Below are 25,982 nucleotides of genomic sequence, written 5' to 3' on the forward strand. Positions count from 1 at the left end.
CATTTCCCCAGTTGGAAGTCAGCACTGAGCTGGTATGTTATCCTGAATGATTTCTTGCTGTCTATCTGCCTGAGTCAATCTGGCCTTGTCACATGAATAGCTGAAATTTCAAAAGATATTAAAAGATAAAAAAATCCAGCATAGTGATGTTTTCATATTCATCAGAACAAAGACATACACGTTTACACGCGTGCGCACACATGCAAACATATGCACACATGTACACATACATGTAGTGGCCAAAATGGAAACCAATATGAACTCACTTAGGATGGTGGAATAGCTTGTATCTGCCATGGTGTAAAATTTACCATTGTCAGGAAGTGAGGGAAGTGACATTGTCTTGCTGATGGAGGTGGAAAATGCCATCTCAGACATCATTCCAGAATCTCCCATAAGACTCCATGTCTGAGAAAGCTGTGGCATGAGAAGCATCATTGTCAGGCTCATGCAGCACAGGGTGAAATTTATCACTCAGAAACATAAAGCAGTGATGGATGAGTACACCCAAACCACGGCAAGAAAAAGAAAATCACACCATTATGAAACCTGTTGAAATCAATGACACGGGAAAAAAGAACAGTTAGAGTCAGTTTTTTAATTTAATATATTCTTTAAGCCCAAAGCTAGCTGTGATACAAGAAACCATAATTTTGGGGCATTTCTTGTGCTTCCTGTTATGAGTCTGTATCCGTAGAACTATTATCAGATTAAACCATAACTGGCCAAATGAACACAATGCTGGTGCAAAATTCTTGAAGCATCTTGTTGGGTTGCAGTAGTAAAAATGTTCTAAATATTAACGTCAAGATCATCTGATTAGAGAGTAGCATACTTTTGACACTGAAAATCAGGATAAACTGGATGGTTGGATTCAGGATTGATTCACAGTTGATGAAGAGAGATGTGGGACACATGGCACATCTTTAATAAATTGTTTAATCCAATGAATTGCATATTAATTAACACAACATCATCATCATAATAATAATAATAATAATAATAATAATAATAATAATGCCGAAATGTGGCAGTGTATCTTCAATATTTGCCAGCTGTATATCGCGCATTGTTAGGAAGCCAGTCTGTTCCCGAGTTTCAGCGACCTTACCCAGTCGGTCGAGAAGTCGAGGGCTTTTATTATGAAGCAACTCTTTCCAAGTGAACAGACCTTACGGGAGGGACGACTGGTTCTGATTGACTTTGCGGCTGCGAAAATAGTATAACTTATTATTGCTCTCAGCTAAAAGTTAATGTCGTCTCTCAACTTTCCTTTTGTAGACTTTTATACATTTAAAATATATGAAACTAAATGATACACGTGTAGGCTACTCTGCTGCAACACGCTGTAATCATACTGATTGCGCTTGACAAGTTGTGAAAAATATAATAGATATGAAAAATTGGTGAAGAACATTACCAATTTATTTGGGTGGAAACGGCTGTGGTTTAATGGGTACAGAAGATGTTTTTGCACCATGGAATGAGAGTTGCACGCGAGATGCCTGAGGAACTGAATGTGAATGATGATGCGTAACTCAATAGAGATGACTTCAGTCCGAAAGACCTGTGCACGCAAGAGAGGTTAACGTGTCCTGCAGCCAGAAGAAAGAATGGTAAGTGGTCGACTGTCTTACATAAATCCACATATATACTGTTGTAAATTTCATATGGCACATATGATAGTGGCTGAACTCTGAAAACTATGAAACTGCAAATGCACGTGTGCTAAAGGTAGCCTACAATGCTTTCCATCGAATAAGACCATGTGCTGTTCTATTTGGATATCGATCAACAGCAAACAATAGAATTTTTATAATCCCGTCGTCCTGATTTACATAATAAAGGGGTTGAAACCTGTCACACTCGATACAGCACAGTTACAGCGACATTTCACACCTGGTTTCGGTCGTAATACGTGGCATCAAGAAGATTCAATACGGCTTCAAAAATAATAGCCTACAATACGCGTCATGTTGCAAATTCCTGTACAGATTAATATGACCATCTGTGTTTGCACTATTTGAATTTTGTCGACAGCGGTATGCAGCGATGGTGTGGAATCATGCAATGATGGCTGAACATTGTATAGAGAAAGTAAAACATTAGTGTTTTTGAATCCACTGTAGCGTTTCCATGTGCTTCAAAAATACAGAGCAAACGAAGTATAATGTTCACGCAGAATAACTTTTCACATGGATGTGTAGTCTGTTGTAGGCTACTGCAGAATCAGATATTGCTTTATGTTAGCGCTGAGTCAGGGGGAAATAGAAGAAACATAATCACCTTAAACCACACCTAGATACCTCCAAATTGAAGGGAGGAAAAATGAGGCAAAACAAAAAAAGAAGTGTAGCACCTCCCCGTTCCTTCTCGATTATGTTAATCGGGTGCTGGTAAAACTCAAAAGCAGATGTAGAAACCACATGAGCTAGGGCTCTAGAACCAGTGCTCAGTTCGCAGTAAAAGTTATGTCTCGTACCTGGCATCTGTAGAATGATGATGTCCAGCTTTTGGTCAGTAAGAGAAAGTTAAATTCAACTGTTTGAATTCAAATGTAGGCTATATTTTCCGTTGGAATCTGCAGATTGAATTGCTGAGAGCGGTGCATTCACTGCACTGTAGTGTCACCGATTACAGTTGATTTCATATTGCGTAACCTGCAATCGTGCATTCATAATTTCATCATCATTCAAGCAAACATCCCCTCAGGCTGCAGTTCCTAATAAAATGTCAGATGAGCAGAGATGGAGCATAATTCCGAACAGGCCAATAATTACTTTAGTCCCTATGTAGAGAGCACCATACGTCTTGGGACAGACATATCTTCTCTATGATTTGGCTCTGTACACTTTTAAAGTGACTGGTGGCTTCAAACTACATTGAATGGCGTTATGGTATGTATTAAGCATCAGCATAGTTAGTTAAATCAAATAAATTGCAATATCAACATATATCAGTGTAAACCTCATCAATTCCTATGTGGGGATTGAATGTGTGGAGTTCAATTCATTACCAGACACTGAGCTGTTGGGTCACTGAGCTGTTCTTGACATGACATCAAGAATGAATGTCCAATAAATGTTTTAATCTCATTGCACATCTCCTCCCATAGTTTCATGAGATTTGTATATAGAGAGATTTATAGGATGAGTTATATGGCGGCATGGTTTGTGCAGTGGATGACACCGTTGCCTTGCAACAACTGCATTGAATCCTGACTGGGGGTCTTTCTGTGTGGTGGTACATTCTGGGAGGAGTTGGGGAGGGAGGTGGGGTGGTGAGACAGTCCAGACCACACCCATAAAATCCTGACATGCAGAATTCTTGTCTGAATTAAAATGTGTGTTATTATCGTTAGTTACTTACATTACTTTGAATAGATATTTGGTGGATGTGTAGTGGATACATCCCTTGGTGATAATTTATGGTTATGTTAAAATTTTCCAGCCACTGTAATTTGTGATCAAACAATTTGCATGTGGCTACAGTGCATATTCTTAGCTTTTAATAAATGGTGTTATTATACACATTATCCACCCTGTAGAAATTGCAGAACTTTTTATATATAGTCCCCCCAATCCAGAGCAACAATCTTTGGGACAAATGGCTTCACGTGGGTTTCTGATTAGTCGGGTGTGTTCAATTTCTGCCTTAGTGTAGGTATACGTCTTGATTCTAGGCTTTTATTATTTATTGCCCTTGGAGTCTGTTATGAGCATTTGTCAATATGAGTACCAGAGTTGTGCTAAGGGAAGTTAAGGAAGTCATTATGAGGCTGAAAAAAAAAAAAATTACTGAGAAGAAAGCTAGCACTGGTGAGTAATAGACCAGATGTAAGTGTACAGTGTGGTTTGGCCTATGTCTCTGCCTTTTTTTTCTTGTCACCCTCATAATGGCTTCCTAGACTTTCATTAGGGCAACTCATGTTGACCAATGCAGTACCAGACTCCAAGGACATTGTGTGATGTTGTTCCGTCAAACTCGCTAGCTAGCTACCATGAATAAACAAGCAAGAGTTTGCCTTATTTGTATATTCCCATTGTGTAAACCCTGAAAAGCTGTCCAACATCAGTGGCATCATGTTGCGTAGGTCTACTCCTTTTATTATTTGGAGAAGGTGCACTGCTCGGTGTGGTTAGCGCTGCTCTGCTTTATCTGGTCCATGAGTTTTGGTCACCGGAGAGCTCTCTGTATGGCGTACAGACACATCTATCCCGCATCGGCTAGTTTCTGAATCACGTGGGAGCGGAGGCAGTGTTAGTGTTGCTCTGCGTCACTGCTTGCCTGCAAATGATAAGCATCTGCATAAGGTTTTTTCATTTGACTTGAATGGTAGAATCATAGAAAAATATCGAAAGAGGGCAGATTTCCTTTCAACAAACAACAGGAAAATTGCCTGAGCAGCTTTAACCAGACAATCTTCTGTTAAAGCAGCTTTAACCAGACGACCTTCTGTTACAGCAGCTTTAACCAGACGATATTCTGTTGAAGCAGATTTAACCAGACGACCTTTCGTTAAAGCAGCTTTAACCAGACAACCTTCTGTTAAAGCAGATTTAACCAGACGATCTTCTGTTAAAGCATGTGTATTAAGGAACCTGTCTTCTGCCTGATGTGAGCTTCAAGGCGCCATCGCTTACAGAAGGAAATGGACGCAGTGGAGCCAGTTGTGTTCACAGCTGGGCCCTTAACTCACGAGCTGTGGAAGTGAAAGCAGCAAGGCTCAAATTCCATGGTGATATCTGGTCTCATAGCACAGCAGTCTAAACAAGCCCAGGTTCCTGAAGGAGACGGGGAGGAATGTTATCATTTCAGTGCATGACGTATGACCCGTTAACAACCCTAGCTAGAGCCGCACACAGCTGCAGAAACAACAGTGTCACTTCAGCCCTTTTTTTAAAGATGCAGAAATACTGCTGGTGAGGATAGAACTTGCTGGTTGAGTGTTGGGTCTCACATCTTAGATTAATCCTAATGAATCATCCAAATGATGCTCATTGGCCCCAGTAAGATTATCCTATAGTGGCCTTGAATAGTCTATTTAATAAAAAAAATCATTTTTGTGAAACCTCTCAACCTCTGTCTAACATTCTTGCCTCACTGCGTTTTGCTGTCGCTGAAGAGGTTTACATTGGACAGAATGGACCATTTGGAATTTCCTCAGGAAATATGAGGCGTGTGGTTTTTTTTCACTAAACTGGTCAGGACAGATCTGGCCTTAAGAGCACTTTATGAGTTCTGTATGCTGTGCCTCTCCATCCCTTCCCCAATCCAAGAACGTCTGCCTGCTTTTAGGAGGTTGGGAGTAGGAGTGGGTAATGTCTGAAGGAAACTTGCTGGTGGGTCCAACCAGAGTGCTAAAGGGGAAATCAATGTTCAGTGCCTGTGGACAAATGCATGCTTTCAGAGAGGGAATAACTTTTTGTCTTTGAACAACTAGTGAATGGACTGAGTTCATCCAACCGTGTTGTAGGTCTAAGCAGTGATTCTGTTTAAAATTCACAGAATTGATGCATCGTGTATTTTATGTTTGCCAGGATGGTGCTCCAGTGCAGAGAACCACACACAAACCTAAAGGGTGTGTGTTTTTATGGGATCAATCATTGGGTGTTTTCCTCTTTGCTCCCATCTGAGTGACAATGTGAAGTGTAACAAATTCAGATTTAACAAGCTGAGCTATAAGCAAAGTCTCAAATTGGCTACATGCTATGAAGCTCTGTAGTAATGAATAGTTCTTGGCCAGGAGTATGACAATTGTATTCTATATTTTGCGCTAATACACTTACTGTTTAATTGTGTCTTTGCATCAATAAGTTCCGCATCTTGATGAGTAAAGTTATTGTAATCCAAAAAGGCTAAAAACAAATTCTGCATACTGAAATTTTTAGTCAATCCAATTGCTACTTCTGTAGAAAATTGGTTTGTGAAAAACCATTGATGGGTCGACTTACATACAGGATGTCATCTGAGCAGTAACTGGTTTCTTACAAGTCAATCAAGTAGTAGAACAAATTAGACAGGCATAAATACTTCTGCTTATCTTTACGTAGCTGTGCCAAGGGGACAAGACTGGGCTTAATTTTTTAAGCTCACCTTTTAAGCTCACCGCTCACCCATTTCAGTGCAAGTCAAGCCCCCAAATCGCAGCTAGCGGCTATGTTTATTTGCTTTTATCTTTTGTGCTTCAGAGTCAAGGCTTGTGAATCTGTTTGAATGGATTATCATTTTTGTACTGCATTTGTAACTTGACTCTGAATGGGATATTATTTGTTTAATCCATAAATCCTAAAAAAATTATTACTAGCCAATAATTACTTAACCTCTTGTGCTCTGCACTGTGTTAATTACACGATTGTGTCTATGGTTAGAACATTCCAGTTAAGCATTCCAATGGTCTTCCCAGTTTTATTTTTTATTTTAAAATTATTTCTCCTACTCAAGTGTTAAATTGAAAATAGATGGAACAGAAATAATGAGAGAACACCTGCTGCCTGAAGAGAAGGAGAGTGCATTAGCATTCACCACATGCTGTTGTCATGGCTAGAGGCAGAGAAATGTGGAACAGAGCCAAATCATTTGCAGTTGGAGAGGTGAAACATAATGATTGTAGGTTCAAAGATCTTCTTCCTGACCTGGGACATTGTAAAATAACAAGCGTGGAGAGGAGAGCAAAACAAAATCACCATAAAGGTGATTCACACTAGACAGCGTGACCTTGTGCATTAACTGCAGTCATTCTGTGTACTGCACATATGACCCAGCAACACACTCCCTCTGACTGCAGTCATTCTGTGTACTGCACATATGACCCAGCAACACACTCCCTCTGACTGCAGTCACTCTGTGTACTGCACATATGACCCAGCAACACACTCCCTCTGACTGCAGTCACTCTGTGTACTGCACATATGACCCAGCAACACACTCCCTCTGACTGCAGTCACTCTGTGTACTGCACACATCTCCCAGCAATGTCCTTTATCCTTTCCCTCCACAGATCTCCTTTATCATCTCCTCAACCCTGCCCCCCTCCAATCACCATTTTGTGAATCACCACATTAACTGTGAAAGTGACTGTGAGTATTGGGGTCTCTGGACTGGGCTGTAGGCAGTGGGATTTGGGGGCTCTAGGCTAAGCAGTTTCTCTTTGAGCCCCCAATGAGGCAGGCTTACTGGAGTGGCTGATTGTCTCTCCTCCAGGTGATGGGATAGTAGCACAGCAGTAGTGTTCTCCTCTGAGCTGCTTTGCAGAATTGACTTGTATTGTAAAAGTGCTTCTCTGTTGATTCCTGTAATCTGGATGTTTCTGTCTGTAAGCCATGAGACTGTGACTCATTGTTATCACTTTGTATCAGCAGTTGCTCTCACAGTTGCTCTCACACTCTGTCCCACACACACATTTTAAGTCCTTATTTGGTTCAAATGATTAGGGCCCAAATATATTTTAGTTATCTGTTGTCATTCACTTGTGTAGCAGTTCCACTGGAGATGCGGTGATGGAAAAAATGCTGGACAGACTTCGCACCACAGCAGGGATGGTGCTACTTTTTGTAATGGATACAAAAAGTAGCCTCCTTCAAATTGAAGAAATAGACCTTATAGCAGCTCCAAAGCTGTCTTATTTATGTGTATTTGAAACATACGTGCTGGAAATTTTTTTTAAAAGCTTTTCGGAGAAGTTGGTTGGAACAATAACCACTGAACACAATTTCAGTGAGCCAAACTGTGTCAAAAGGAGCCACACACTACAAAAGCTGTTAAAAAATTAATCTGTTTTGAATCAATCTATTTTTAAACGGTACTATTTTTGTTATGTGTGGGCCTGACCGCAGGGCCATTAATACTGTTTTTCTAATCAAGAGATATCCACAATAGATGGACCAATAAAGTGCCGTGCGGAATGTGCCTGTTGCACCCTGAGCTCCTGACTGGGATTTTCCTCTTTTAGAGTATCCTGTATGTGAGGGCCTCGTTTTGATCTGCTTCCTGCTGTCATCTGTGCAGCAGCAGGTCTGTCCTGGAACCACAGCAGATAGTGTTTCAGCAGAAACCGCTCTGGAACTTCAAAACGACGAGTGAGACATTCTTTGCCTGGAGCATAATGGAATCCTTTCACTGGAAGATCTGGGAAAAGCATAACACCCATGGACTGTGAGCGAGAGGTGGCACCATTCTGAAACATTCCTTCCCAGATTCAAATATCAATTCTACATTGGATATGAATAGTTGTCCATGTAAATGGAGCATTGCAGAGGCAAATAATACAAAATGTGAAGACTAAACTACCTTGGCGACAGGTATATTTTACGCAAGAGTAAATGGCGACATGCTTTCATCAATCGCAAAGGAGAAGGACTTGAGAACGAGGATAATGTTCCTGGGTAACTGTGCTAAAGATGATCTTGGGTTCAGTCAACATCCGTAACTTACTTGCAGTTAAATGCAGAATGTTATTTTCTTTTTTTTGGCAAGTTAATTTAAGTTAATTTAGGGGATCACTGAACTCAAACCATTTTTGAAGAAGAAGAAACGCTTGAATTACACTGACTGCTACTGATTGGAGGAATGTTGATTGAATTGGGATGATTTTACACCTTTAAAGAAAGCCAACCATGTCTGAAACAAATTATCCTATTAATGCATCCAGACATGGGGCTGCTGGGTGGCTCATTTAGTTAAGGCGCCACGTTGTGGTGTATGGGTGAGCCCATGATTTCCGATTGAATCTGGAACATGCCAGTGCTAACTGTGACCAGTAGCTCAATTTGGCGATGCGCAATTGCATCACCCAGGGTACGGGAGGTGTCATTCAGTTAGGGATCTGCTTTTCATTGATCTCTAGTGACCTTCATCAATCATGGACTGCATGCCAAAGCTGCATGTGAGATATCTCCCCCCAACTCAGCTCTGTGCAAGCTTGGCTGTGGACTGTGCTGTGAAAAGAAGTATGCTGGCAACACCACATTTTTCAGTGGAGAACCACGGGTATCTGACTCCCGAATTGGTAGTGTGGATCGCACATTAGCACGGCTCGAATTGCAATAGTTAGTTGGACGTTAGTGGTGCAAATCTGACATGTTCAGCCCCTCATTGGGTGGCAAATTATTTAAGAAAAAAATACAGAGGCCTCAGCGAAGACAGACAGCACAGGAGTGTTTACCCATGGGATTTCCGTAAGGCTGTTCCAAGCCCTGGTCTAGCCAGCTGGAATGCATCACTGAGAGAAAGCACTGATTCAACTTCTGGAAGATTCAGCGAAGAACACAATGCCCTCAGAAATCTGTTTGTGGTGATAATGGACAGCCTTGGCAGACTTAACTGTCACAGAACAGTCAGGCCATAATGTACAATTCAGCGTCAATGATAAAACAGTTTTTGTAGGATATGCTTGATTTGTGTGGATCCATTTGAACAATTCGGCTAGCTGATAATGAGGTAATTAGTGCAACATCCTCTGTTTGTAAAAATTGTGGATTAGCAAGTTTCTGAATAGAGCTTATTTTCACTAAATATTCCCTGAGAAACCTCTGTCTTCATTTATTGAATTATGCTGTATTGGCATCAAATAAACAGCAACTGTTTATATTTGAGCAGTTGACTATATAAAATATAAATTCAATTGTATTTGTTACACTGTACATTATTATTGATATTTGTTGATTTCTGTCGAAGCTCATCTCATTGCTGATGATTCTTTTGTCTTCCAGGCCCTCAGAATTTGGTCGAAGATGTGCTGCAGGCGGAGGTCAGTCGTGGCTTTCATCTTCTTCTTCATCTTGTCCATTGTGATGATCAGTGACCTTCCACCTCTCCCGGAGGAGAACCACAGCCTTTCCCAGCGAAGTCTGCATTCTGCTGGGCAGAGCCAGAATTCGGCCCCTTATGAACCTTTTCATCCACTGCCTCTGGATCTACACCCGGGCACCAGAAGAAAACGGCGTGCCAAGGAGCCAGCAGAGAGGCAGAATCACCAGAGAGGCGGCGGGGTCCAGCACAGAGGGAGTGGGGTCCAGCATGGAGCAGGGATGGTTCAGAGCAAATTGGGTCGGGACAGTGTCCTGCAAAAGGAGAGTGAGGGTGAGGGAGGTGGTACCGATGGGGTGCGGCATGGACGGGGTGCAATCCCGCATCGAGAAGAGGGTGTTGGAGGCCAGTACAAAGAGGGGAAACATGGGGGCAGGGTTCCACGCCAAGCAGAGGGTGCTCGGGCTAGAGGAAAGCACAGAGAGGGTGAGGGTTTGCACGAGGTCCAGCACAAGCATAAGAAACTGGACAGTCATCAAGCTGTCATGAAGAGTCCAAAGAGGAATAGCCCTGCTGGTGTGAGCCAGGGGACCTCTGAGTCTGCATTGCACAGTGACAGAGAGGAGAAACGGGCCCACCAGCAGAGAACTGACACAAGTAGCAGCAGAGACACTGTCATCGCTATCCAGCTACCTCCACCCAGGCAGCGCTCACATGCAGCAAACAAGGCAGGGGTGAGGGTCTCCAGACATACCCAGCCGCGAGACTTTGAGCCGTCCAATCATGCCAGCTCTGCTGACAAGCGCAGTGGAGAAGGCCGCGCTGCAAAGCCTGTGAGACCTCAGCAGGCCCAAAGAGACACGGGAACACAGGAGGAGCAGGCAGAGAATGCGAAGCCCAAGAACCTTAGCTTGGTCTTTTTGGAGGGGAACAGGTCCAGCATGGGGGATGTGGTGGAGAAGTTTGACTGGTGTGAGAAGCTGGGCGAGGAGACATTTCCAGAAGGGGGGACCAGAAGCATTCGCAGCGCAGCAGGGCCCTTGCCTTGGCTCTCTGAGGATGACATCCGGAAAATGGAGCTGCTGTCCAGCGGCACGGTGGTCAGTAAGGCCAGAGTGCCTTCCCATGGGCAGGTCCTACAGGTGGGGCTCAGACAGGGGGGTGCCAGCCTCGGGAGTTCACCAAGCCAACACGAGAGTCACTGCCAGCAGGGACTCTGCGCCCTGATCAAGCGCCCAGATGACTGGTATGAAGTCTTTGCTTTCCATCTTGACCGGGTGCTGGGCCTGAACAGGAGCCTGCCTACAGTGTCTCGAAGCTTCCACAGTGACCTCCTGCCGTACAGGTACACCAGTGGCTCGGCTCGGCCCGTTGTGTGGTGGGCCCCGGACATCCAGCATCTGGCAGACGATGACAATGATCAGAACTCCTTCTCTCTCACTTGGCCACAGTATCAGGCCCTGCTGAAGGCCCACTGTAGCAGGAAGGGAGCGCCCACAAATTCCTCATCCTGCCTAGGGGTTCACCACTCAGAATGGGGAAGACTGGCTTTGTTTGACTTCCTTCTGCAAGTAAGAGGAATGCTGACATTATACTCATTTCTTCCTTTTATTGCAGAAATACAGTTTGTGTTGTGCTACATCAAAGAAATTATGGGAATTTGTTTTTGTAATTTAATGCTACAGCATGAACACACATGCACCAAAACAAGGGTTTTGCATTATTGTCTTGGGGGTTTTGAATCCTGACTGCTGAGATGGGCTGGATGGAAAACAAATATAGGGCAACTAATATCAAATTAATGATTATAATTTTTAAAGAAAGAAACTACAGAAGTACAGACTTTCATATTTCTTAAACAGTTTGGTAGGCTGAAGGGAGGATTCCATCAGGGTGAGGGATACATACATTTTAGTGCTACTGGGTGTATCAGGGGATTATATAACTGAGATGACTCACAGCCAACAGTTTCTGATATTTGAAACAGACATTTCTGATGAAGCCACAGCCTCAGCACAGGGCCAGATTTTCTCCCTGAAGTTAGATCTGATTGCTTACCATGTATTTAATTTTTGCATGAATCACAGGTATGGGTATTGCCTGTGCCTTGTTAGGTGTACAGCTTAATGAGGCATTCCCCGCAGCATTTCCTCAGTTCAGACTGATTAAGAGCCCGGAGAATCTGTGTCTGGAGAGTATGGAAGTTTACTTCTTACAGATCTGTAATTTATTGTCAAGTTTAATTGACCATCAATCAATGGCCTTTAATTAGACTGTCGCTCCAGTGTCCACCAAAGGATTACTGTCACCATGAAGCAGTGGAACTGTGGATGCAGACTACGGCAGATTCATTAAGAATGTGGAGTTTGTGCCACAAGTATGCTTAGTTTATCTTTATGGATGTGGGATTAGGGACACTATGTGTTTGCTCTCTTTGAACACAAAGAAGGACACAAGGCAAGCACACACACGCACATAGTGTCAGAATCCAACGCTATACTGCTCACTGCTTGAGAGGTGTTAAATTATCAGGTAGGAACAGGTGTTTCAGAGTCTCAGTCAGTAATTTGAGTCTCAATCAATCTCCATTAGCTGTTGGCGATTTTACAGCTATCGACCGACCAGAGAGAGACCGAGAGAGCTGTCCTTTGTTATTCACCTCCCCCACACAGAGTCCCCATTCTGTCCTGCCTGAAAGCCCATCATCGTTTTAAAGCTTCTATAGTTTTAGAATGCATCACAGTTCAGAGCGCACTTGCACATCAGATAAAACAGATAGAAAACTGCTCGTGCCTTATTGACTTGTGCCTTTGGCAGCTTAATATGTATATATATATTGTGTATGTGTGTGTGTGTGTGCATGCATGCGTGTACACACATTTCAGCTCAAATCTGATTAGAATTCAATTTACAATGCATTAAGTCACAAATGCAAAAAGAGATTTTCAAATATCTGTCTTTTCCAATTGGTCTATGTATTTAAGAAATATTTGGTGGAATTTATTTCTGGGGAGTGTATTTGGTCTCCCACAGCCACTTCAAAAATGCATCTGCCAAGCTATGAAATGTATTAAAACACATTTTACAATTTGCAATAAATCTTGCAGTGATCATTGTTTAGCTTCGGGTGAGTCGGATAATGGGTACAAAAATATATATACACGGTTAAACATACCACTTAGCACTGTAAGTGCAGTAATACAAATGCATAAAACATATGGAATGGTTACAAACTTGCCAGGAAGAGGATGCAAGTGCATATTATCCCCACAGACGGTAAGGAATATGGAGAGGGAGGCTATAAGTAACCAAAGGATTGCAATTAAAGAACTGCAGAGACTGGTTGTGTCTCCATATTAACAAACTCTTTGGAAGGGTGGCACAAAGACAGCCCTTACTGAGCACAGTAAACAAAACCAAGCCTCTTGAGTTTGCCAAACCTCATTGGAATTATGAGTGGAACAGAGTGCTATGGTCAAATGAGACGTACACACCATCAACATGTTTGGTGGCAAAATGCAGTGCATACAAGGAGAAACACCTCATACCTACTGTCAAATGTGGCAGTTTTGGAGAGGTTTTGCTGCCAGTCCACGGACACCATGTAAGATCAATGGCACAATTAATTCAACAAAGTACGAGGAAATCTTGGCAGAAAGTTTGGTTGCCTCTGCTAGGAAGCTGAGTATTGGTCATAGGAAGATTGTCCAGTATGAAATGACTTGTACATCAAAATCCATGCAGAAATGCAATGGCCATCTCAGTCTCCAGACTTAAATCCAATGAACTGAAGAGGGAGGTATCCCAAGGATATCGATGATTCCAAAAAGTTCTACATGAAGGAGTGGTCAAAAATCTATCCAAATGTGTTCTCTAACCTTATCATAAATTATAGGAAAACACACTTGGCTGTCATCTTTGTCAGGGGTGTTCATTAAACCAGGGGTGCCGATAATTGTGGAATCAGTTTTGGGGGGAAATATATTTTTGTATGACTTTGGTTGGTTCCACTGAATCATTAATACAGCACACTACTAATGTTGGAAAATAAAAAGCTTATGTCAATTTTTTTGTTGTTGTAGTTTACAGCACATTTTGTGTAGATTTATCAGGGGTGCAAATCATTTTGGAGCCCACTGTATACAAACAGCATCAGGCTTAAATTAAATATTTGCTTGCATCCTAGAAACGAAGAGCTCTAGCTAAGTAGTATATAAAAAAAGTAAACACCAGTGATCTTAAGTGCGTATCTGTGGGGGCTTCCATATGCCACTTTTTTCCTGGCAGCAGTAAGGCCAGCCAACCATGTTCATTTTCTGCTGTGAAGATAATTGCAAGGCAGAGAGATCATTACATAAGCACAGGGAGCAAAGGAATACTTTGCATGCAATCTCACCCAGTTTCATGGAGATCAGTCAATGGAGACCTTGGGATATATCATGTTGTGAGTTCCCTTAGCGTAGAAGGAATGGGGATAAGGATGGAGTCTCATCAAGTTTCCGAGGTGTCGGATGATCTCTGGGCAACATTTTAATGGATGATCTGATGATTTTGGTTTCTGGATGGTAATGCTATGTTCTAATGAATGATACTCCAAAATAAAGTCAGCAGTAAAATTTGTTTTTTTCCCCCAGTGTGTTAATAAAGTTTTGTGAGGTGGTTTTAAAAGTGAGATGTATATGTGCCCCTGGTTTTATATTCAGTGTTTAGTAATTTGTCAAAAGGATGCACTGCCAAGTCCTGTCCCCAAGGGACTCCATAAAACATGTAGTAATAGATAACAAAGAAGTGCCTGTATCAGGGCAATTATGATGTAGGCCAGGCGTGCCCAATCATCTGATTTTCATTCCATCCAATCACTAAGCCAGCTATCAATCATTTGTTCCCTCCTCTCTGGTTGAAGGTGTGTTAATCAGTGAAATAACGTGCTGTAGTTTCACTTAAATAGTCAAACTTAATATTTGGCTCTATAATTGCACATTATTGCAATTATTCTATGCTTCTCAGCTGAAAGCCTTGGCAACCCCAAAGTTAGGTGGCATCATTGCGTCCCACTATTCCACTATTCCATAATCATGCTTTGCAACTGGTTTTAACCAGGGTACCCTACAGTGCAAATTCACAATGCATTCTAAATACCACAAAACCCAGACTACAGAAAAGCATGTTTACGGACATCCAGAGCATATTAAATAGATAACAAATAGTTAAAATAGCTGTTTTACTACATCACTATGTTCCCTAATGTAAATGGGATATACTCACACAGACCATGACTTTATTTGGCTGGCTTTTCTTGAGAAAAAGGTAACATTGAACTGTTACAAAATATTGTAGAATGGTGTGAAATTTCAAGAGTGGTCTGTGGGTGGTGGATTTGGTTCACAACACAGATCTTTTATGCATTTTGAAAGTAGATGAAAGTAATATCATGAAAGTAGTGTCATATGCCAAGTGTTTCAGATGATTGGTGACCTTCACCCATCTCTTTTACAGCTCTCTGCCACAGAAATTTGCCAGATACACTTTATTTTCTTTGTTTAATATTTTATGAAAGTAAGCAGTATTTCTTAACAGGATAGAAAAGGGCTCTCCTTAAGAGTTACTAGTTTTACAAAACAGTGTGCGATGATTAGAGGACGTTATTGAATCAGTAGGACATTTATAGTTATTGCTACACTCTTTTTTATGTACTGCATCCCATCCCCTTTTTCTTAGGTTGTCGATTCCGTGGAGGTTATTTACAGCATCAACACTCAGGCACTGAGCGACGCTCTCTTTCAGTCCCCCTGAAAGCAGGCTGTTTGTGCAGGCGGTCGAAATGTGGACAGGAAGTGTGAAAGCATGAAGTGGCAGACATTTGAACAAGCCGCTCGCCTGAATCTCTAGTTTAACACCTGAGGTAGTGAAACACAGGCTCAGGTTAGCGCCTACAGTGTAAAGCAGGCTTAATTTGACTACATCCGTGACATGAACACCACTAAATGAGATTCGTTTTTTAATTAATCCCAGTAGAATAATGTAGAATAATGTGTTTCAATATGTAAACAATGGAATTACAATTTATAGTTGTACACTTTAGTTATTTGGCAGATGATTTTAGCCAAGGCTACTTGTAAAAGTGCATTTTACATGGTAAATAAACAGCACTAGATCTAGAGATGAATAGGAAACCCCTCATTTGCATTCTAATCTGGAACCTTCCTTTGAGTCATAGATTTTGTCTTGGGCAGAAACCATGGAAGTAAGCACATACACATTTGTGAGAGTAATGTAATCTACTTATATAACACAGGGCAATGTATTCTACTCACAGAGCACTCATTTATTCTTCTACAGACCTCCTCAGGGAAGGGATATTCTCTAGTCCAGGTAGAACCTGCAGGCCCATTACAAGAGCTCTCTTAATAAAGCAACAAAGACCTTGTCAGAATCCAGCTGCTTTGACTTCAGATCCAGGACCTTCCAGAGCAGGGAATACCAGTTCGCAGCCTCTATCCTGCATGAGCCCAATGCTGCCTTTTCTGCAAGAGTACGTCTGTGTTTTAGGGGGGAATTGTTTTTTGTTTTTTTAACTCTGGTTTTTAGCCTTGCCTGCTCCTCTCTGACAGTGACACTGTGCCAGAAAGAAAAAAAATCCTTTCCCTTACCACCTCCATCTCTGTCTTCATTTTCCTCCCTCCATTCCTTTATACTTTGTCTCTACCCTATTTCTCACCACTGCTATCTCTGTCTCCTCTCTGCTTTTTTCCCCTTCTTTCCCCTGGGTGCTATTGAAAGTAGTCTCTGGATATAGCGTGAAAGTCATTTTGTCGTGCTCTTGTAGTGGGTTCAGTATGTGGCTGTTTTGAATATGAGCTTGGACAAGCTCTAATGGATTGATACCGATTTGCATTCATTGTCAGTCAGTAGGTGTCGTTACCTCTGGATGATGCCTGTGTATAAATGTCCTCTGAATGCCCTGTCGTCCAGGTTAGCGACCGGCTGGACCGATACTGCTGCGGGTTTGAGCCAGACCCCTCTGAGTCCTGTGTGGAGAACCTACTACACATAAAGTGCAGGAGCCCAAAGGACCTGGTGCTTGTGCACATTCTGGTATGTCTCTCCCACTGACACACATTCTGCAGGAGGCAAAAGTGTGTTGTATGGCACATAGCTATACAGAATGGCTGAATGCTCCAACATGCATGGTCCACGCTGTATGCTACAACAATTAACTGCTGGTTGGACTGAATGTGTGGGAGCACATCTCACCTTCTGGAAGTAAAGAATAAAAGAATAGTGGCGTATTAGTGTCCATCTGTGTATGAATCTTTAAGCGCCTTTGTGCGTGTGTGTATGTATATGTGTGTGTGTGTGCACCCACATATGCCTGCTGTTCTCCAGTTTCTCATTGTCCTAGTAGTTAGTGTTCTTCGTGCGAGCACTCTGGTTAGACACTGGGGTTTCACTTTAATGCTCCACAAAAAAACAAGCTGTATGAATGGGCTCATATTTTACAGTTATGCAATGTTGTGTACTTTATAATAAATGTAGGCTTTGGCTTGACTTGAATTTCAGACTCACACAGCCCTTTCTCTACACCTCGTGTAGTAACATAGAAGAGATTTATGAGCGAACTCAAAGAGTGAGGAGTCAGCTGCTTAAAGGGCTGGATCTGTGCCCACAGCTGATCCCAAATCAGTTGTAATTACTCTTTGCTTTGGAAATGTAGACCTGACTGCTCCACGTGAGGTCTGTGGAGAATAGAGTACAAACTGCACTTCACTGCTAATAGCCCCTTGGCAAACAGGCTTTCTTTTGTCTTCCAGAACCCCGGTGACGCTGTAATCACAGTTATGTTTCAGCTCTGTTTGATATTAAGCTGGTCAGGCACTTCATAGAGATCATGTTGCTTTTTAACACAAGATCTGACCATTAGGTGGAGATACACACTGACCTCACTTCAATACTTGGGAATTGGGGACAGTGGGAAGGAAGGGATAACCTTTTTTCTGCCTCCAAAGAACTTGTGAGAGAGACTGCCCGTATGTCACAGGTGAGGAAGGGTGACCCCTCCAGGCTTGTGTTCATCGACAATGCTGGCAGGCCCCAGCACCCACATGACAACCTCAACTTCCGTCTGGTGGAGGGCATCAAGGAGTAAGTATGACGCACTCCACCTGCTACAAAATCCATACTCAAGGTTTTTTCAGTCTCAGGTGACTTTGAAGCATGCCCATATGGAAGGGAATCTATGTAGAGACCCATGCTCTACCAACAGTGTCCCAAGTAATTTTGCCAAGAAATGTTTACAGTGATGCAAAAAAAGCCCAAACCCCTTTTTTCTTTAGAAGAGTACAGCATGCAGTTGTTTTCATGTGCTGAATTCAGGTACTTATTTTTTCCCCCACATTTAAATTGGGACATAGGCCTATTGCTTTCCTAGAAATATTAGGTCAGTACGTGACACATATTTTCCTACAGCTGTAGGAGCTCTGTCTATTTCAAGGTAACATAAGTAAAGTAAGCAAATAAAAATAAAACTAGCAAATACATAAATTAATAATGTATTCATAAATTAGTACTAAGTAAAACTACCATATTTGTATTGGTTTCATTTTGGAGGAGTCGTGTAACAAATGTGCTGTGTTTGACATACAGTGGCAAGAAAAAGTATGTGAACCCTTTGGAATTACTTGGTTTTCTGCATTAATTGGTCATAAAATGTGATCTGATCTACATCTAAGTCCCAAGTAGAGACAAACTCAATGTGCTTAACCTAATACCACACAAACAATTATAATATTTTATGTCTTTATTGGACACATCCATTAAACATTCACAGTGCTGGTGGAAAAAATAAGTGAACCCTTATGCTAATGACTTCAACAAAAGCTAATTAGAGTCAGGAGTTAGCAAACCTGGAGTCCAATCAATGAAACGAGATTGGAGCGAGGTGTAGAGCTACTTTGACTTATAAAAAACACTCAAACTTTTTGAGTTTGCTATTCACAAGAAGCATCTGCTGATGTGAACCATGCCTCGCAAAAAAGAGATCTCCGAAGACCTACGATCAAAAATTGTTGACTTGCATAAAACTGGAAAGGGTTACAAAGTAATCTCCAAGACTTTAGGTATTCACCAGTCCACAATTAGACAAATTGTCTACAAATGGAGATGATTTAGTACTGTGGCTACTCTCCCTAGAAGTGGGCGCCCCGCCAAGTTGACTCCAAAAGCACAACGCAGAATGCTCAGTGAGGTAAAAAAGAAGCCTAGAGTAACAGCTAAAGTCTTGAGGGAATCATTGGAACTGGTTAACATCTCTGTTCATGAGTCTACCATACGCAAATCATTGAACAGCCATGGTGTCCATGGCAGGACACCACGGAGGAAGCCGCTGCTTTCCAAAAAAAACATCACTGAAGTTTGCCAAAGAGTACCTTGACACTCCACAACTCCAACTCCACTGCATACCAACATGAAAACATCATCCCAACGGTGAAGTACGGTGGAGGGAACATCATGATTTGGGGCTGCTTTGCTGCTTCTGGGCCTCGACCGCTTGCAATCATCGAGGGGAAAATGAATTCTCAAGTTTATCAAGGTATCCTACAGAATAATGTCAGGGTGGCTGTCCGCCAGCTGAAGCTCAGTAGAAGTTGGGTGATGCAGCAGGACAATGACCCTAAACGTCGAAGTAAATCTACTACAGAATGGCTTCAAAAAAAGAAAATCCGCGTTTTGGAGTGTGCCAGTCAGAGTCCAGACCTGAATCCAATAGAGATGCTGTGGAATGACCTCAAGAGAGCTGTTCACACCAGACATCCTAAGAATATGGCTGAGCTGAAGCAGTTCTGTAAGGAAGAATGGTCTAAAATTCCTCCTGAACGTTGTGCAGGTCTGATCAGCAGCTACTGGAAACGCTTGTTGGAGGTTATTGCTGCCAAAGGAGGTTCGACCAGTTATTAAATCCAAGGGTTCACTTACTTTTTCCACCAGCACTGTGAATGTTCAATGGATGTGTTCAATAAAGACATGAAATATTATAATTCTTTGCGTGGTATTAGGTTAAGCACATTGAGTTTGTCTATACTTGGGACTTGTAGATGTAGATGTAGATCAGATCACATTTTATGACCAATTAATGCAGAAAACCAAGTAATTCCAAAGGGTTCACATACTTTTTCTTGCCACTGTATCTGATAATAAAAGATAAGGCAGATACTACATATCCATATTTCTTAAATCGGGACTCCTGAATTTAGCAGACGTTAAATTTTTAAAAACAGGGGCCTCTAAATTGAGCCAGCGAGCCTTCATTAATTTTGGGAGTTTTGATGTGATACTGCAAAAGAAGAATGAGGAAGGAGGAGAGTATTGCATATGATTGATCTCGTGTGATTTATCAAGCCTTGCCACAATTATGTGAAAGTTATTTTTGTGAGTTTGTTAACTCATGGGCAAAGTAGGTCTTGACTTTAGATCTGGCATGTGAGCATTTATTTGCCTGATGTAATTATGGTTAATAAGAAATTGCCTGCATTCTAGATTATAAAAATGGAGAGTATTTTCTGTTCAAACATCCCACTTTCAGATGTCTGAATAAGGATCTACAAATCTTCCAAGTTATACAATATGCACATTGAAATCCCATAAACCGGCCATGTTCATTTGCATAATTACTTTTAGTAATACCCCGCTAAATCGACAACTTGCTATTAAAAGCTGCATGCAATGCATATAGTAATGTAAAAAAATATATTTGCAAGACATTTTTGTTTAAACTGTTTGGATCAAGGATTAATCCTAATCTTAATTGAGATTCAAAGGGTGAAACTATGCCTTTTCTGCCATATCCTGCTCTATTTACTTTATTTTAATGAGTGCATTGAAGCAGCGTTTAACATGAGCAAGATTTGGTATTTTCGCTTAATGCTATAGAGGAAGGAAATGCTGTAATAAGTTTTGTGCCACAACAACTATTTATTCTAATACAGTGAGCTCCATAATGTTTGAGACAAATACTTCCCCCCCCCCCCCTATTTGTGAGAATAGCTTCACAGGTGTTTCTGATTAATCAGGTTGTGTTCCTTAGTGAAAGTTTAACAGAGCTCTCGGTATCTAGTCTTGATTCTAGACTTTTGGCTGCCTTTGAAGTCTGTTTTTGGCATTTGTTGACATGAGGACCAGAGTGAAAGTTAAGCCATTAGGAGGCTGAGAAGTAAAAATACAAAGCAGTCAGAGACAAAGATTAGGTTAACCAGAATCAAAGAAAGAGAGCATTGGGGAGCTCAGTAATTGCAAATAGCCTGGTATGCCAAACCTCTACAGCTGCTGACTGAAGACCTCTCACCATAATGAAGAACTGTGACTACTGTGAACTACAGAGGCTACACTGCAAGTTAGCTGCAAATAAAGTTAGCTACAACCACTAGTTAGCTGCAAAAACAGGATGGCCAGGTTATAGTTTGCGGATAATACAGTTTGATTAGATTCCAAATCTATAATTGTGGAGTACAGTGCAAAATCAAGAAAAAATGCATCTGTTCCAAACATTATGGAGCTCACTGTAGACCTTTAAATCTTACAGTATGTTTCTTTTCCCTTACCCTTTCCTGCTCTATGGTGTGTGCTTCTGTTACCTTTACCCGCTCTATGGTGTGTGCTTCTGTTACCTTTACCTGCTCTGTGGTGTGTGCTTCTGCTACCTTTACCTGCTCTATGGTGTTTGCTTCTTCCTTACCTTTACCTGCTCTATGGTGTGTGCTTCTTCCTTACCTTTACCTGCTCTATGGTGTGTGCTTCTTCCTTACCTTTACCTGCTCTATGGTGTGTTCTTGTTACCTTTACCTGCTCTATGGTGTGTGCTTCTGTTACCTTTACCTGCTCTATGGTGTGTGCTTCTTCCTTACCTTTACCTGCTCTATGGTGTGTGCTTCTCCCTTACCTTTACCTGGTCTGTGTGTTTCTCAGGTTTCCAGAGAGGGCAGTGTCCGTGTTGCAGTCGGGCTGTCTGGAGAGCATGCTCCTGCGCTCTCTCTACACTGACAGGGAATTCTGGGAAAGTCAGGGCGGTGTCCTGGGACTTCGACCACTCATTCATGTGTTGCAAAAGAGAGGAGAAGTGCTGCTTCACCACATTCAGGACAAGAAACTGCGACTCAGCAGGGACCCCTGATCCTCACGCTGCATACACACAGCTCTTCTGTCAGGTGCCTCCCATCCTTACAAAACTGAGGGACAGCTCAATAAAAACTGTGAATAATATGGGGTACAGATTTTTAAAATCTGTTTCAATTGATCAGTCTCAACTTTCGTCCCCAACTATTCAACTAGAAACAGTTTCTTGACTCTGGGAAGATGTCTCATTTTAACAACACAGAGGCATTAAAAGCCATCAACTTAATGATGTGCTCAAATGGATTAGATTAAGCCTTGACCTTACTATTGAGAAGATGGCGATGCAAAGACATCTCTAAACATGCTGATTTGTGGTGATATTAGCTTACCAAATAATTGTCTTTTTTTCATTTATGTCAAAAATCTTTCAAAAAGATTTCAAAAAGTCTGCATCACTGCATTTTGCACAATGGTCATTAGTCAACATACAGTGCCCTCTGAAAGTATGGTTGAATGAAATGTGTTACTTTCGCTATACTTGTGTATATGTTTTACCATTTAACAGAAACAGCTGTTTTTGTGCGCCCCCTATTTCCGCTGTGCAAAAGTAAGTCATATAATATTTTGAAAATTAACTAAATTTCACGCTACTGTTCCCTTACTTTTGGAGTGCATTGTAGTTTATGAACTTTTAAGCTTTTCAGTTGTCTTTCTTGGTTTCCAGATTAATTTGTGCAGTATGTTTTTCCATTTCTGAAAGACACTCTGAATCCCAAAATTTCTGTTTGAGCGCTTAAAATATGGATGTAATTTCTTTATAGTTTAAAAATAAAATTATAAAAAGCAATAGGATATATATATATATAAAAAAATGGAAATATAAACAATGCCATCATGCCTATGCCTTATGGATAAGACAAGAAAAGGTTAAGTGATGTGTCTAGTATATTGCCTTTGCAAAATTTGTTGTGTGGAGGAAAATGAGAATGAGAGAATAGGAGTCAACTCCATGAGCTATGCTCATTTACCGAGTGGCCAAGCCCAACAAAGATAGCACTTAAGATTCCTCATGCTGACAAATTTTAATTACAAAATGAAAAACTAGTTAACTACCTAGTTAACTATATAAGCAATTAACATTGATGTTCTGAAAATGAAAATATTTAAACTGACTGTAAAGAGGCTGAGAATAGTTGAAATTACCATAGATTATCACCATAGAGGGATTTATCCACTACACATCCACAAAATATCTATTGAAAGTAATGTCAATAGCTATAATAACACACACTGCAAGTCACACATAAAATCTGTATTGAAAACATCAGGATTGTATGGGCATGGTCTGGACTGCCTTGCCATCCCACCTCCCTCCAGAACTCTTACCAAAATATTCCACCCAGAACAAAATTGTTTTGGAGAAGGGGGGAGACTGGGATTAGGAAACCCTGAGGGATTAAGTTTGTAAAATGTTGGGATTCAAACCCAGAACATTTTTGTTGAGGTGATGGTGTTATCCACTGCACCACCATACCACTACATAGTTCTATCTACAAATCACTTTACATACAAATCTCATGAAACTATGGGAGGAGATATGCAATGAGACTAAAACATGTATTGCAAATGAGATCAGGTCCTTCGTGATGTCATTAATGATTTGGACCCAATAGCTCTGATAGTGTCTGGTTATGAACTGAATTCCACCCATTTAATCCACACATAGAAATAGATAGACTGATACTAAATGATTTTTGCGATGCAACTGATTTCTCGACTGTTCCTGATGCTTAGGGCATTCCATACAACGTAGTCTGAAGCATGGATTTACCTTTACAGTCACTTTAAATTTGTAAATTGTAAGCTCCCATTAGCCTAAATTAGGATGGATCTTGTGTCAGTTGTGATGTACTGTAATTTTTTTTGGGATTTAATGATCAAATCTTCATCAATGTCTTTCAGTCATTTTAAGCATAAACCAGTAAGGTCCACTTACTGATATGCCAGATTGTGCCCAAAACCACATGCCTGTTGGAAACACAGATGGTTGTTTCTGAGAAATTCTCCATGATATTCTTTTCACAAGCACTTGTAGCAGAAATCATAAATTCATTTTTGACTTGTGCTTGCATTGTATGGTCACTGTACTGTATATTTGCTATCCCATAGCTCTTACTGCTGAACATCATGTAGCTGCGTTTCTTGTTTGCAGGTATTTTTGTTATCTGAGGCTGTGAATTCTTAAGTAAATTCTGTGAAAAATCCCAGCAAACTGACAGCTTGTAGGCGCATGAAAAGCAACTCTTTTTGCTCATAAGGACCCTGACACTCAATGTGATCTATAAGGCGGTAAGCAATAAACTGTTTCAGGCGTGTTTATACAGAATTTCGAAGGAATGGTAGCAAACAGCTGTTGAAAAAAACTTGATCAGTGTTATGACTGCAATGTGTGTTCAGCTGACTGGAAGCTCTTACCTTATCACCCTGACGAGAATGTTATCATCTGTCACAAGTCTTTTATTTTGTTTACTTCCATCTCTGTCTTATGTAATCTATGAATGGAAAACGTGTCTTGCAATGAAAGTGAATGATTTGAAAATGTCAGGGCCTGTTTTCTCATCTGCTGTCTGCGGCACAGGATTCTATAAAAAGAAAGCTTAAGCATGTCTGTTTACTCCCTGCCACTGCGTGATCAGAGAGAAGTTGTGGTTTTTCCAAGATTGCAATTAATGTTTTAATGACTGTGCAACATTTTATTTGTTTTCCTACAATGGTTTGAGGATTTAAAAAGTTGACTCGCTCCCTTAATGGAGTTTAGCATTTGGTATCTCTTGGCTGATGGTTTATCATGGCTTCTTGAGAAGAGGTTGTGTACTCAAACCCTATGACAGGTGCATGAAGATAAGTTAGTGTTCTTACTATTGTGCTGATATTTTTTAATGAAAATGATTAGAATGCATGACAAATTGTTCATACTTCCTAAATATGTCATATTGACAAAATAAATAAACCTAATTGGAAATGCAATGCTTTTGTCTGGACTTCAACTCTTCTGAACTGGGTTCTGCGACTGATAATATGATGAACAGCTAATCCCTCACTAACGTGAGATTCACAGATATGGCCTTCCAGTTTGCTTCATCTTCATTATTTGCTCTGATATTCCATCTTTATATTGAATCCTTAGGACAAGATCCTTATATCTTATTCCAATTTATATTGAAAAGCAAGGAGCCCATTGCACATTGCACATTGACACAAATACATTTCCTTCTACACAATTCAAAATTCACACAAACCAAATGTTTTCCTCTGATTTCTATTTGGGTCTCATAGAGAAGCTTCCGTGTGATGTGATACTGTTTGTTGATGATATGGTGCAGTAGAGCAAAGCTTATTATCAAACGGGGAACTTAATTATGCTGAGATATAAACCAGCACATCACATGGGTCCCTTGGCAACAGTAGGAAATGTCACTTAGCCAATCACAGGCCTGGCACGCAAGCAGAGCATCTGTGGAGTCCGTGGCAGAAGCGACAGACCTGCCCTGTAATCTCCGAGCTGGCCTCTATCAGGCAAATCTGAGGAGAGAAGTATGCTTCCATTTGCAAGATGCATTACTCTTTCATTTCAATCTTCCCACATACTGCTTCTTTGTTATTTTCCATTTTGCATTCTGTGTTTTGTACCCAAAATCGGATTGGTTAAACCATTCTCATGGTCTGCTTGCCAATAAAATATCCATAATTAGAGAGGGAGAGAAAGAGATTATAGTCTGCGATTCCAAGTTCAAGGTCTTGGATTGAGGCTGAATATTTTGTGTTGTGTTGAGTATGTACTGTACTGTAGTAGCACAGAATGAACCAGGATCAGCTAAATGAGCTTATACCTTACCTTTCTTTACTGTCATAAATTCCAACATACACTTTTTATAATCAATACCGCACTGAATTACACATAGATTATCAAAATGTGTGTAAAGTAAAATGTACAGTACCGGAGCCGTGGTGGCGCAACAGGCTAAGACGCAGCAGACTTGCGGTTTCAGTTCGCTGCAGTTGCACACTGGGGACCGGGGTTCGATTCTCGGTCCTGCCAAAAGCCAAGTTTGGCCGGCTCACGTGGAACA

At 41.2% G+C, this 25,982-nt stretch overlaps 1 protein-coding gene across 1 annotated transcript; it reads left to right on the top strand.

Moving 5' to 3' along the window:
* The first annotated feature begins 1,186 nt into the window (after positions 1–1,186).
* On the top strand, positions 1,187–22,572 carry gask1a (golgi associated kinase 1A). Its single transcript, XM_061241020.1, has 5 exons — positions 1,187–1,616; positions 9,711–11,318; positions 16,720–16,842; positions 17,786–17,889; positions 21,706–22,572. Exons 1-5 carry the CDS (start codon positions 1,614–1,616, stop codon positions 21,908–21,910), a joined length of 2,043 nt encoding a protein of 680 aa, XP_061097004.1. The 5' UTR covers positions 1,187–1,613; the 3' UTR covers positions 21,911–22,572.
* The last annotated feature ends 3,410 nt before the right edge of the window (positions 22,573–25,982 follow it).

Source organism: Conger conger, chromosome 1 (assembly GCF_963514075.1).
Source record: "Conger conger chromosome 1, fConCon1.1, whole genome shotgun sequence".
Taxonomy (NCBI): Eukaryota; Metazoa; Chordata; class Actinopteri; order Anguilliformes; family Congridae; genus Conger; species Conger conger.

Coding starts and splice junctions, on each gene's coding strand:
- gask1a (XM_061241020.1), top strand. Junction 11,319..16,719: donor TGTTTGACTTCCTTCTGCAA/GTAAGAGGAATG, acceptor CCTGTCGTCCAG/GTTAGCGACCGGCTGGACCG. Junction 17,890..21,705: donor CTGGTGGAGGGCATCAAGGA/GTAAGTATGACG, acceptor TGTGTTTCTCAG/GTTTCCAGAGAGGGCAGTGT.